The sequence below is a fragment of the Theobroma umbraticum genome, unplaced genomic scaffold, assembly GCF_002168275.2.
Source record: "Theobroma umbraticum cultivar Fairchild unplaced genomic scaffold, ASM216827v3 scaffold_146.0, whole genome shotgun sequence".
NCBI classification, from domain to species: domain Eukaryota; kingdom Viridiplantae; phylum Streptophyta; class Magnoliopsida; order Malvales; family Malvaceae; genus Theobroma; species Theobroma umbraticum.
In genome coordinates, this window is record NW_018397265.1 from 5,752,450 (window position 1) to 5,766,198 (window position 13,749).

General features: G+C 33.5%; 3 protein-coding genes across 5 annotated transcripts in view; all 3 read right to left on the reverse strand.

Annotated features, from left to right (window-relative positions):
- Positions 1-2,324: 2,324 nt before the first annotated feature.
- Positions 2,325-5,064, reverse strand: MSFC1 (Mitochondrial substrate carrier family protein). The gene is made up of 2 exons (XM_021436449.2): positions 4,504-5,064; positions 2,325-3,288 (listed from the first exon to the last, which is right to left on the reverse strand). The coding sequence occupies exons 1-2, from the start codon at positions 4,912-4,914 to the stop codon at positions 2,752-2,754; spliced, it is 948 nt and encodes a 315-aa protein (XP_021292124.1). The 5' UTR covers positions 4,915-5,064; the 3' UTR covers positions 2,325-2,751.
- A 2,730-nt stretch (positions 5,065-7,794) lies between these two features.
- LOC110422421 (protein DETOXIFICATION 16-like) lies at positions 7,795-11,193 on the reverse strand. 2 transcript variants are annotated; one of them, XM_021436312.2, is made up of 8 exons: positions 10,655-11,193; positions 9,670-10,214; positions 9,349-9,435; positions 9,191-9,247; positions 8,883-9,121; positions 8,457-8,575; positions 8,256-8,342; positions 7,795-8,152 (listed from the first exon to the last, which is right to left on the reverse strand). In XM_021436312.2, exons 1-8 carry the CDS (start codon positions 10,934-10,936, stop codon positions 8,084-8,086), a joined length of 1,485 nt encoding a protein of 494 aa, XP_021291987.1. In that variant the 5' UTR covers positions 10,937-11,193; the 3' UTR covers positions 7,795-8,083. The 2 variants fall into 2 exon arrangements, 1 of the variants encoding a protein (XP_021291987.1); XR_002445718.2 differs by lacking the exon at positions 7,795-8,152 and having other exon boundaries at positions 8,258-8,342; positions 8,457-8,565.
- A 175-nt stretch (positions 11,194-11,368) lies between these two features.
- The window catches only part of LOC110422419 (protein DETOXIFICATION 16-like), an 8,918-nt gene continuing 6,537 nt past the window's right edge, over positions 11,369-13,749 (reverse strand). Inside the window, exons 2-8 of one of the 2 annotated variants that reach the window (XM_021436310.2) lie at positions 13,463-13,749; positions 13,159-13,245; positions 12,988-13,044; positions 12,599-12,837; positions 12,022-12,140; positions 11,788-11,874; positions 11,369-11,682 (exon numbers count right to left, since the gene is read on the reverse strand). The exon at positions 13,463-13,749 is cut by the window's right edge and continues 258 nt beyond it. In XM_021436310.2, the coding sequence (XP_021291985.1) occupies positions 11,623-11,682; positions 11,788-11,874; positions 12,022-12,140; positions 12,599-12,837; positions 12,988-13,044; positions 13,159-13,245; positions 13,463-13,749 (936 nt within the window). In that variant the 3' untranslated portion in view covers positions 11,369-11,622. The remainder of the gene's footprint in view (positions 11,683-11,787; positions 11,875-12,021; positions 12,141-12,598; positions 12,838-12,987; positions 13,045-13,158; positions 13,246-13,462) is intronic. The other variant, XM_021436311.2, reaches the window with a different exon arrangement.

Here is a 13,749-nt window from a genome sequence, read left to right on the forward strand (position 1 = left end):
ATTCCTCATTCATTAATGTCTAACCTTATTATTTAAGTGTGCAGGATATTATTTAATTTTTTTAACAAATTTGTTAAATAAAGAAAAGTTAAGATACTTGCAAAATTTAAAGAAGAGTTACTCAATTTAAAAAGGAAAGAACAAAGTGATTAGTGAAGACAAAACTATTGTAACTAATTAAGGCATAACCAGACGCTAGGTTATAGAAGAAAGATGTATTAATGTTCAAATGAAGACTCTGAAAGTTCTATATAAAAGAGATTATCATTCTCCAAGTTTTCCTCGGTCAAATAGATCTTCATTTCTTTAAGTATACTTAAGGAAATTGCCGTTGTTTCATCATGATATGTTTCTATTTGATTGCAAGTCACCAATCCATCTTACCACTTTTCCTGCCATGCTAAGATGCTATCAAAACCAAACTATGTTACCAATTGTCACAGAAATTTACTGATTAATGATGTGTTTTCATCATGCCTATCGGAAATATTATTCTTACTATTGAGCAAAAAATTATGAAAGGAAACTGCTTTCAAAATCAAAATATCTTCTCGACATGGGAAAAAAAGAGAAGAGGAGGTATGAACCATTTTACCTTTTATCTTGCTTTAGATAATTAGCCTTGAAGCAATCAATGTCAATAGGGATTTTTCTAATATTTAGCCAAAATCAGGAGGCAAGTTCAATAATTGCTTATTGGACCAAAGGAGATATAAAATCCCATTAGCAATAATATTAACAACAATAACAATATGCCATCAGTAAAAATAATCATATGGTTTTTTTTTTAAATACAAATAATCATATGACTATGTTCAATTTTATTTTTGTCTATTTTGTTTTTCTTCTGTATAAGATTAGGAGCGAAACATTAGGTAACTTTCATAATATGATTTTCTTATAAACTTTATTTTGGATCTATCAATTGAAGTCAACTTGTATGAGGCAACTAAAATAATGCACTAAAAATAAAATAAATTTGTTTTGTAGCATCTTTATAATGCTCTGATTATTGCTAGAATTGGAATCAATTTATGTATAACTACTTGAAAATTGAATTTGAAAATACAAAAATAAAATATGACACTTATAGTATTGAATGTTTATTATACAGTTTAAATCTTGTATCAATGTAAAAAAATATAATATGTATTAATAACATAGGAAGAAATTTCACAATTCTACGAATGACATTGACTAAATATCCAAATAAGCCCTTAAACTATCTTAAAAAAAATTAATTAAGTTTTTATCGTTTTATAACATTCAAATAAACCCCTCTCATTAACAATTGACACTTTTTATACCACGTCATCTGTCATGTAGTAGGTTGACATATCATTTTGATAATATTATTATCACATGATAGATAACGTAACCTAAAATTATTGTTTAGGATGTGTTTTTTTTTTACCAAACCACATGCTCAAAAATTGCTGATTAAAGATTTTTAAAAAAATAATTGCTTCAAATAAATCTTTTGGTAACATTGAATAGGGTTTTTAACCAAAAAAAAAAGTAATTATGTTAATTTTTTGGTTTTTTATTAATTTTAAATTTAAAAAAAAAAAGGAAAAACGCAAATGAAAATTTGCAGAGAAACTAATCCTCAACTTTTTCTTTTGCTGGAGTACTTTCCTTACCCTTCTTGAGACCAGTACACTCATCTCTGCAATTTTTCATTTGCGTTTTTTTTTTTCAATTTAGAATTAATGAAGATTTAAAAGTTAATCTAATTTCCTTTTTTTGGGTTAAAAACCCTATTTAATGTTACGAAAGGAATAGGATTTATTTGAAGCAATTGGTTTTTTCCTTCAATTTTTTTTTTAAATTCTTAATCAATCATTTTTAGACATGTGGATAAGTAAAAAAAAATACATATCTTAATCCGTAATTTTATGTAACATTATCTACCACATGATAAAAACATCAAAATAACACGTCAATCTTGCAAATAATAGATGATGTGGTATTAAAAATAAATGAGAAAAACTTATTTGATTCAAAATAAAAAATTTAAGATTTATTTGACCGTAGTAAATGGATATTAGCTTAATTAATTTTTTTAAGATAGTTCATAAGTTTATATGTGTATTTAGCCAATGACATTTTAAAGCAACAACTTAGAAAATGAATTTCAAAAGTAAAAGAGTTGATACTTACATTATAGATTTGTAAAGATCCGATGTGTATCTCCTTTCAACCTTGACAAAATTAATTGCTTAACACATTCATGTAAGACTCAAATCTAACCTACATTTTAATTTAACAAACTGAGGAAAAAATAATATCACACAATAATAAAGTCAAACAATTATTAAAATATAGGAAGGTAGAAGAAGAGATCTCAATTTGCTCTGGTAATCTAATTTCTTTTTTTTTTTTGGTCCAAGTTACAGAAACAGACAGCTACATCATTTCTCTTTAGCTTATTAATTGATAGCCAAAGTACTCATTTGGACATAAACTTGCGAGAACAAGCTTATGGCTCTATTTCAAGGCCACAGTAGCAGTCAACTGAATCTCCATTTTGCTCTTTGACTGCAACATGACTTCAAATAGAGCTGAGAAAAATTTTCAATCCTCTCCCCCCACTGAAAAATGGTTATAAAAAGTAGCAAAAGATCAACGCAATACTATCTAAGATTGGTGATGATCATCTAAAATAACTCTATGAAGAAATGTCGGAATTTTCCAAGACTTTATGCTTGAAATGGCATTGAAAACCAGAACAAGCAAAAAAAGGCAAATCTATAACGCTGCGCTATGTAGGTATCTTCTCTCATACAGACCAGTTATTTGATCAGCAACAGCCCACATTATGGCTTGGCCAGGTGGTATCCTCATGAGCCGAGGTAGTAGTCCTTTCCACAAAGCACGAAGTCCTTCTTCAGCATATATTGTTCGGATAGCATGGATCATGCCTTTATACTTCAACTCACCTCCATCTCGACTTTGAGCCATCAATCTAGTTTTGACAACATCAAAGGGACCAGTACATACCGGACCTGCTGTTCCAGCAAGGAACCCAGATATCATAGACTGCCATGGTTGGAGGACTTTCCCATCGCCTTCATGTTTCTTCCATAATATTACATCAAAAGCATTCTTGGCTGTAAACATTGCAGCTTGGTTGGTCCCATTACGCATAACAGTTGGGGCAGCTCCTGCCCAGAGCCCAAAGAGGCCTTCTTCACGGATGATTGTACTAGCACAATGTACAGGACCTTTGTACTTTAGAAAGTCTGGACTTAGTCCTTTCTGTTGCTGCAGTCTAATTTTCACCACCTGCACAATCAAAAACCAGACCAAACTTCGAAGTAAATAAGGCTTAAAAATGCAACCTTATCCTAATCTCAACATAATAAGGTGCAAGAAATCACAATTTCTAAAGGAAATATAGAAACAGAGCAAAAAAGAACTGAAAAGCTAAAACCATGAGTGGGCATTCACCACTCCTACATGGTATGTCAAAAGTACAGCATGCAATTACTGAAAACTTGTTAATCATAGTGTGGCAATGCATTCTCCAAAGATATATGAATACTTTCCATTTCAAAAGGAAGAAACCTAAATTCGATTTGGTCAGTGTATTTAGTTGGATACGCCATAAGGAATTTTCTTCCATAGCTCAACCATCCAAACACCTCTTGTGCACTTTTGATCTTTAATCAATAACAATCAATTGCACAGGTTAAACCAGCAATTTAAACCTTTCAATGAGAAGATAAAATGTATTAAAAAAAAAAAGAGACTTGAAGAATTTACATGTATGCTCCATTAAGCCTAAATTAATAGATAACACTTTCTCTACTGGCCGCTGACAGAGTAAACCCCACTATCAAATCCTAATATCATTGTCCAAACAAGATTAATCCAACTGTTTTTCCCCTTTATACAGCCTTATTAAAAGTGGATAGCAAGCTTAATGGCAGCATGATACCGCCGCAGGCTTGACCTCACAATTTACCTTTTCAATTAATAAAAAAAGTAAGAGGAAAACTCTGAAAAATTCACCAGAGATAGTTGAACTTCACAAGATAGCACAAATTATCATCCATATATGGTTACTCAGTTAATGATTAAATACACCCCAAGACGCCCCTTAGTCAATATTTTGGTCAAAAAAGAAAACACCCAGGTATAAATTCAAAGTGAAACATTTAATTAAATCTAAAATCTACTAAGCAAACATCTATTGTTGATCCAAAAGGGACAAAAAATCCCAAGTTCAATCCCCCCCTAAGCACAATATATCGAAAAGTTGCAGAAAGAATAGGTTCAAGCCTCATTTCAGACCTCCAAAACAACGTGACAAGAAAAAAGGAACGCAAATGAAGAACAAATATTAAAGGAAAATTGTTGACTAATCTTTATAAACTACTAGCTCCTCAATTGACTTTCAAAGATATAAATAGAACCCAAATCAAAAACCACTAAGCAGAAAAAAGTTAAGCTGTTCAGCAAACAATTAAATATTGTTAACCAAACAATGAGGCTAACCTCAAAAGGCGTGACGATAACAAGGGCCTCAAGAACCCCAGCACCGAACCCAGCCAAAACCCGTCCTCGGTTACTCAACTTGCCAGTCTCCGAGTCCTTAAACGCGCCCTGCAACATCGCATTGGAGCCCATCCGCAGTGCGTACTTGAGCGTCAGGTGAGTAGCGAATGGAGTCAAACCTTTCCAAAGAGCCCGCACCCCTTCCGTATGGGACACGGTGGTGCCACAGTGGATGATTCCCTTGTAATTACCCGTCCTGTCCAATTGCAACCTGGTTTTGATTACATCGATCGGCTGCAAACAGCAGGCTTCAACGATACCCCCAAGGGACCCAGAAATGGCTTTCATGTAAGGTGGGATCGATTTCTTTGACTCCATCCTGGGATTTGGGTTGGTTTGAGATTCTTTCATGGCTATGGGATTTTGGTTGGGTTTTTTTTTAAAAAAAAAAAAGGTTGGGAATCAAGAAGAAGAAGAAGGAAGAAGAGAAGTTGGGGGAGCTTCTCTTCCTCCTTTACAGCATCCTTTTCCTTCAATTCTGAGTAATTATACGCAGGTACGGCGGCCCACGTGTTGACAGCAAGTCTGAATTGGAAATTCTTTGGACAGGTCAAAAGTAGACACCGAAGACGTGATTTCTCACTTCAATTTTCGTTTTTCTTTTTTTGTTTTTGACAATTTCGTTTTTACACTTGGCTGAACGAATGGTTACTGTGAACTTTGACAAACATTTTCACAAATATATATATATGAATGGAAAATTATTTTCTTATCAATCCAAAAAAATATCGTTTCCACTTTTTTTTTTCCTTTTCCCTTATATATTTCCCTTCAATATATGTAATAGAATATAAAACGGAATATAGTAAACTCAGAACGTCACTTTAAATGTTGTGTCGCGTGTTGACAGCCTTCCCTTCATTTTAATCAATTAATAAATTTTGGTTTTAAATTATTCTGGGTTGGTTAAGGTTAATTAAGAAGGCTATGATTTAGTGCGGGAAAGTATATGATAGTAGATGTAGACTTTTAAAAATTAATAATGTAGCCAATTTTTAGTGAGTTCATATCATACATGTGAGATAGAAAATCATATATATATATATATATATAATATTTATATATATGGTATATATATGGTTAAAATATTTAAGAAATCTCTATATAATAGTATTTTTTTAATTTAATTTTTTTTACTTAAAATCATAATATTTTAATTTTTTTAATTTTAAAAATTATTTTAATTTAATCTCTCTAATTTTTTTGTTTAAATTAACTATTATTGTACTGACGTGGTAATACCACATTAACATAAAAATGTGAGATGGCATCAATTTAAGTTGGAGTGTTGACATGGTAGTGCCTCGTCACTCTTGATACGCATGCATAGTAGTGCCATATCATTCTCATGATGACATAGTATCATATCATTATCATGATGACATGGTAATGCCACATCAATGTGTCATTTTGGAGTGTTTTTACACTCTCAAAAATCCTAGTTATAAAAACTCTTTAGAGCTTTCTTCTCTAAATAAGAAGGCTCAAACCAATATAGTTTTAGGGAAGAAAATGAAAACAATAAGAAAGAAAAAGAGAGAAGAAAGAAGAAAAGAAACACAAGCAAAATATAATTATTATTAAGGGTTTAGGTGTTGTGGTAACATATTCTTTTGAAAAATAAGAGTGCCACATCAATGTTTCAAAGTGAGCACTTAAACTCGAAGTGATGGCATGGTATTACTATGTCAACATCTAGTGCCATGTTAACGTCATAACGGTTAATGTAGATAGAAAATATTAAATGGAATAAATTGAAACAATTCTTAAAATTAAAGGACTAAAATATTATGATTTTGAATAGAGTGACTAAATTGAAGAAAATGTCCTGGTATATAGACTTTTCATGTATTTTAACTATATATATATATATAACATAATATAAAAGAAAGACTCAAAAGAACTTCCAAGTTGAACCACGTTGTGGCTTTCTTTGGATAACATGTGGTTAAATATTATTTTAAGTATTATGATTTTTACCTACAAAGGATTTTTAGGGGATGAAATGTGACATTGTAATTTGTCTCTGTATAGAGGGTATTTTGGGATTTTAGTCAAGAGAATGGTGTCATTTGAGAATTTGTGTATAAATTAAGAGAAACTTATGTTGGAATTTTTATATTTTTTGACAGATTTTGTAAAAAATAATATATTAAAATTTAACTCTTTTCTGACAGATTTATATATATTTTTAAAAAAAATTCTATCAAAATTCTTCAACGAATTTTCGACGAAAAGTATTTCCAACAACACTTTCAGAGAAGGAATTTCTAAGTGAAAATTCCGTTAGAAATCTGTAAAAAAAATATTTTGAACGGAAACTTGATTATTTTCGATATAAAATTCTGTCGAGAAAAGTTTATTTTTTTGTAGTGTACTAACAAGTATCTTACTATGTTAATTTATAGTACCCTCATGCAATACAAAAATAAACACATACCCAAGCATGGTATAGGTACATTAAATAGATATTAGTTTCGTACATTAAAATATACTTTCAAACGAATTTTTCATTTTTTCACTCATTATTTAAATATTTTTTATAAATTCAATAACTACATGTTGAGCCACCCACATAGTATACACACACTATATTATATATTATAAGATGCAAATTAAGTTATAGATTAAGTATGTTGATAAGTAAGAAAGTCTTTTAAAAATTATAATTTATCAAATTCAAAAATAGAAAATCAATTTTTTTAAATTACTATAACATATTTAAATATTATTTAAAAATTTGTGTGTAAATATTAAAATTTCAATAACCTTTCTTATCTGTCTGTTATTAACGATCTGAAAATTCAGGATATAATTTACAATGGAAAAGAGCTTTTTCACCCAAATTGTGTGTGCTTTAATCTCTTATTTATTTAAAATTGTTAATTTTATATGTTCAAAATACATTAGACTAGAAATTTTGTGAGATTTCCGTTTATATTTCAATAATTTTTCTTCGCCCATGATTTGAGATAGAAGACTAACTTAGGAAACTTCGATATAAGTAGTAAAAAAAGAAAAAGAAAAGTTAAAGAAGTTGTTAATATCATATTTAGTCATTAAAAATTCATGGTAATACTATATATATATATATATATGTATATGTATATACGTGTGACAATAATTACAACTATAATGCTATATGATTAAAATATCTTAAAATCTAGCTGAAAATATATCTTAAATCTCATTTAAAATATCTTAATATATTCCTTTAATTTGACCCTTTTAGCAGCATTAAGTTTTGCAAGAGAAGAGGCCAATAAAAGGCCAGAAAACATTTCTCTGCAATGGAGCCACAAAGTAACTTACTGAAAATTAGAAAAAGAGATATTATCCACCATATCTGAAGCATCTTTTCCTGCAACTTTAAGTAAGCAAGTCTCAGTTCTAACTCCAAGCTAATTTGTACAACGCTAGTATCTAGTGCTAATTAAGCTAAGCTAGTTCTAACTCTCAGTTGCTTGCCGGCTAGTTCAACTTCCATGCTGCTCCATTGTAGGGCTGCAAGAATTCTGCTTCATGATAAAGCATTGTCCAACTCCGCAGGTACTTTCGAGGCACGAACTCTTTCCATAGCATTTTTTGCCTAAATTAGGGCCCAAAAAAGAAACAAGAAGGTTTACAATCAGTGCAGAAAGCCATGGTCATGAAGTAGCTAGGTGCAGGAAGAAAGGGAAGTAATGCTTTACTTCTTGCTCCCAATTAGTGCGTGCCGTAATTATCAAAAGAGAAAGCATTTGAGTGATTAGTGCGCCGGTGATACCAAGCCACAGACCCTATCAGATGCATGATGATTATATAGCTTAGATTATGAGTAAAACCGCTTGCCTCCAACTGAGACTGACAAAAAGCATAAATAATAAGGTAAGTGAATCAAGAGAACTTTTTACCTTGCCACCAATTCGGAAGACAAAAGCTAATACAATAGACAGAGGAGTGCCAACAAGATAATAAGATCCAAGATTGATGTATGCACCTATCTTCTGCCAACCACATCCTCTAGCAATCCCTAAATGTTTACCAATTAGCAACTGAACTCTGTTCTATAGCTATCAATTCACCAACAGATCAATAAAGAATAATTTTCTAGGATCATCTCATGGTAGTTAATTCCTGGTCCATTTGATACTGTGGAAATCCATTTCTTGAGATATCAATAACAATGCTTTAGCAATAAATATAGGTCAAGATTAGAGGTTGCAATTGGATGAGTTCAAACGGATGGTTGGATTGCTTTACAGTTTGAGTTTTTTTGAGTTCGGGTCATCTCAGGTTTGGGTCGTTTTAGATTCATATATAAGCTTGTAAGGAAAAACCTGAAAGAACACATTGGACTCCATCTATAAAGTTGGATGTGGCAAGAATTGGAATCATAGCTGCGACGTATCTGATGACTTGTACGTCATTGCTATAAGCATAACCCCAGATGTTGCGCATCAATATCAGTGCCAATCCCACCAAAATACCCTGAGAAATAGCCAGGTATAGGACTAGACGCACAGCCAAATGAGCCGCTTTTGGATCTTCAGCTCCTAATTCATTCGACACCCGAATGCTACACAACAAAAGCACCAGCCATGTTAGTACATTGCTTAGGAGAGGGATTGTTCCATGTATAACTAACCTTGCAGCACTGCTCAGTCCAAAGGGAATCATCCAAATAACTGCAGTGGTATTAATGCTGGGAAAAATAAACATTGGCTTCATTAGCAAAAGAAGTGTTGAATAAACTTATTTGAGCAAAAGAAGAGTACATTGACAAAATCTGATTCAAACACTGACCAGATTGTAATCACTGAAGTTTCTAACTCTGGGTTAGGAAGAAGACCGGAGAGAAACACCAACAGTTGAAATGACCAATTTTCCAAGCTGCTTAATCCAGGCAAATGCTAAAAGTTAAATGGCTTCCTTGGAAGTTTGGTATGTATCTCACAGGTATATGGTAGTACTATTATAAATGTAGCAGAAAAAGAATGGTGTATTACTCAAAGGCACTGTCTGGGGAAATATGAGAAAAAAAAATATTGTTATGAGTATAAAACTGTTCATCCATTAATTTAACCTTTTGTTGATGGTTTAAAGCACTGAGATGTCGGCACTTACCAGACCATTACAGTGGAAGGAACAGCTAGGCTGAGGAAGGCAAAAATCTCATGCATGGACTCCCTTGAAAAGCTAGTCCAAGTTTCCGCACAAGAGGGAGAGAGCTTCATATAAAATGCCAACATCAACACATTGATCCAGTAGGAAATGGAACCTGCCAGAGCAGCACCTTTATTCCCAAGGCCAAATTTAAACACCAGAATCCAACACACAAAAATGTGTATCAAAGTTGTGATTCCAGAGCTTAACACCATTGGGAATACATTGTTTTGGGTTCTTAGGAATCTGAGAAGGCACTGAAGAATAGCATAGGCAAACAGGCTTGGGATCATGAAACGAGCATACACTCCGGCTGCCTGTGAAATTACAGGATCTTGGCCTATGGCAGCCAGAATTGATCCTGTGTTTGCCAAAACGATAGCAAGGGGTATGCTAATGAGTGAAAGAACAAACATGGCTCTTTGCGTGTGTATGCCCAACATACGATATTGCTTTGCTCCGTATGACTGGCCACAAAGAGTCTCCAACGCTGTTGACATCCCCAACTGTTCCAACAGAAGACAAATGGCTAATTCAACAGTAAGTCCGTAACAATTCAAAAGTAATGGGACTCATTTTAAGCAAACTGTCACAAAAATTATAGGACCAAAAGGTTAATTTTCTTACACCTTCCTTTTAGTTTCACAAGTAAATTTGAAATCCAAGGGAAATAATTTTGCTTTATTTAGATTTATCTCATCATAAGCTCTTATTATATATGCCTCTGGCTTTTACTAATCATGCAGACTGCAGTGTCTGTAATCTTGGAAGAGGCGGCAAAGTTCTGTAGGCTGGGTTGTTTCGTTAGCTCTGTTTTCAGCAATATTTTCTCTCTGTTTTTATCTGCATCTGTTCCTGTCTTTCTCTCAACAAACTGAAGTAACTAACAGCAACCAAGTGTCAAATTCTTCATTTAAGAAAGAGAAGTAAGAGAAACCCATCTCACCAGCAGGTTAAATGCCAGTACTGACGCGAAAGAAGTGGCCAGTGAAGCAGAAGAAAGAGCTAACGCACCAAGATGACCCACAAAAATAACAGATATCAATTGTAAGCAGTACAGCAACAAACTCTCACATATTAAAGGACCTGCCAGCCGTAGCTGCTTCTTCACTTCCTCAATGATCTCTTCTCGTCCAACTCCTTTTTCTCTGCTATTCTCTCCATTAAAACCTAATCGATCCTCCCGTGCTGAACTGTTCAGAAAGTACTGTTCATTTTCTCTCTCCATTGTATTTTCAACAGGTATGAGAATCACCCAAGGTGTTTTACTATGTAGCTTATTAGTGGTTGGAAGTTTAGTCCCTTCTCTTTTGAACTTTCAACAATAAATTTTCTGAAATGTTCCACCGGGTGGGGCAGCCAGCCAGCCAGTCGTTCATACAAGGCAGGTGGACAATTACAACTGTACGTTAGATCACTTTGATATTTTACAAAGGGCACGTTTGGTACATTGGATCTCCTTATTCCACTGTCTAGTCTTTGAGGTATCAGTTTTGAGATAAGAGAAGCCCTTAATCATGATATCAGTGCAGGCGTTTAGCTCAGAATGATAAGAGGGTGCAAGGGGATTTGGGTTCTTTCCCTCCCTCCCTAACCAACGCCTGCAACTTCCTCTGTTTCAAAATGTTATTACCATAGCTGAATTTGCATTTACTCACTGCTTCAAGGAGTTGACTTCTACTTGATTATTCTTTATAGCAAAAATCTTTACAATAATGTTCCCATTTTTGGTTCCTATAAGTAGGAAGGTTATCCCATTCTTGGAAAAGCAACTTCTGCCATTCTTGAAATAGATTCACTATTCAAACAGGATTAAGTCCCTACAGATCTGCACAAAGTATGTGGCTCAAGCACCTTCAATATTTTTAGGTGAAAAATTAAGTTTATTCTTTGATGAGATGATAAAAATCTACTTCATGACACAACTTCCACTGGGATCACATATTCGTATACTCTCTCCATGGCTTTCCGTGCCTGAACAAAGTGGTGAAAAGTCAAATCTTTAGTAAAATTGCGTCAACAAGTATATAAAAGATCATAGACGATGACTAAATTATTGAAAGAGGTGAAATATTTTACCTCTTCCTGCCAGTTAGTTTGTATTGTAATAATACTCAGAGAAGTTACTTGAACAGCAAGTGCACATATGATTCCCAGCCAGAGCCCCTAAACACCAGAGAACATATATGATAGCTAGAATAAGTAAGAATACAAGAAAATCACTTCGGTTGCTGCTTGCTTTTAAATGAACTAACAAGAAATGAATGAAGCAAAACATTCAAAGCAAGAAAACGAAAAAATGATGATTTTTACCCTTCCACCAACATTGAGTACAAAAGCTAACAAAATAGCACATGGAACCCCCACCAAATAATAAGATCCAAGATTGACATATGCGCCAATCTTCTGCCATCCACACCCTCTAGCAATGCCTGAAATACCAAATGAATACTAACTGATAAGCTGCAAGATTTGGATAGTCAACATCAGTTAAAGAACAAATGGAAAATACTTAGAGAATACAGTAAATTAGCTATGTTCAATTCATGTTCTGACTTCTTGACTTAATTGAGAAATCATATCCGGAAGAATACTAGTGTCCTCTACACTAGGGAGTCAGAATTACATGTTTCATGAATCTTTCATACCATGCATATAAAGCAATCCCTTGATGACTGAAATGGAGGATGGAAACCGGAGTATGAAACAGATTAAAGTACTTATGATCAGTAGAACGATTATGAATGTGCATATCAAAGAAACATACTTTAATCATCATTAACTGCGTTTATCTGCAACCACCAGCTATTCTAGTTCATGGAGATTAGTTTCAAAATTCCTTGCTCTCAGAAACTACAAAATTCCTACTGATGTAAGGAAAGGGGAAAACCTGAGAGAACACTCTGGAGGCCATCCAAAAAGCATGAAGTTGCTAGAATTGGCATCATGGCTGCTACATATTTAACCACTTCTACTTCATTGCTATAAGCATAGCCCCAAATGTTGCGAATCAATATCAGGATTGATCCCACCAAAAGGCCCTCGAAAATGGTCATGACTATGACAAAACATGCAGCGAAACGTGCTGCTTCTGGATTTCCTGCTCCTAATTCATTTGAGACTCGAGTGCTATACAAAACATCAAACTCATTAAGAAAAACTAAGTGAATATTTGAAAGATAAATTTAATGCCTCAATGTTTTAGCTTCTGATCAAAATTGAGACTGCATTACAAAAAAAAAAAAAAAAAAAAGGAAAGCTGCTATTAGCATGCCTTACCTCACAGCACCACTAAGACCAACAGGTATCATCCAAACAGTGTAAGCAGTGTTAAGACTGGAAATTGAAATGTTGGATAAGGTTGATATTTTACATTGATAAGAAACAATGATCATTTAAAATGTTCAGAAAATTGTTGGCAAAAATAGCTATTGGAAGTTCAAAACTAACCAAATAGAGAGCACTGAAGTTTGTAACTCTGGATTAGGAAGAAGACCTGATAGCAGAACTACCATTTCAAATGACCACAATTCCAAGCTGTTCAGAGTCAAGGCAAATTACATATGTATATGATACAAAATTAATAAGTATACACAAGACCAAGCAAATTGATACCATGCTTACTTTCTAGGTGATTTAAAGTGAACTTTGCGACTGGATTCATAGCAAAGTAGTGATGAAATGAAATTCACTTCTTCTTTGTCTATACACATGTGTGACTTTTAAGAGGAAAAAGAGAACCAAGAGCAATTACCAGACCATAATAGCTGATGGAATAGCGAGTCGAAGAAAAGTGAATATATTGTGAAAGGCCTCCTTTGAGAATCCTGCCCAAGTCTTTGCACATGAAGGAGAAAACTTAACATAAAACACCAACAAGAACACATTTATCCAATTTGAGATCGAATTTGCCAAGGCAGCACCTCCAAATCCAAGGCCAGATTTGAAAACCATGATCCAACAGACAAGAATGTGCAGTAAAGTTGTAATTCCAGAGCAAATCATCATTGGGAAAACAATGTTTTGAGTTTGCAAGAATTT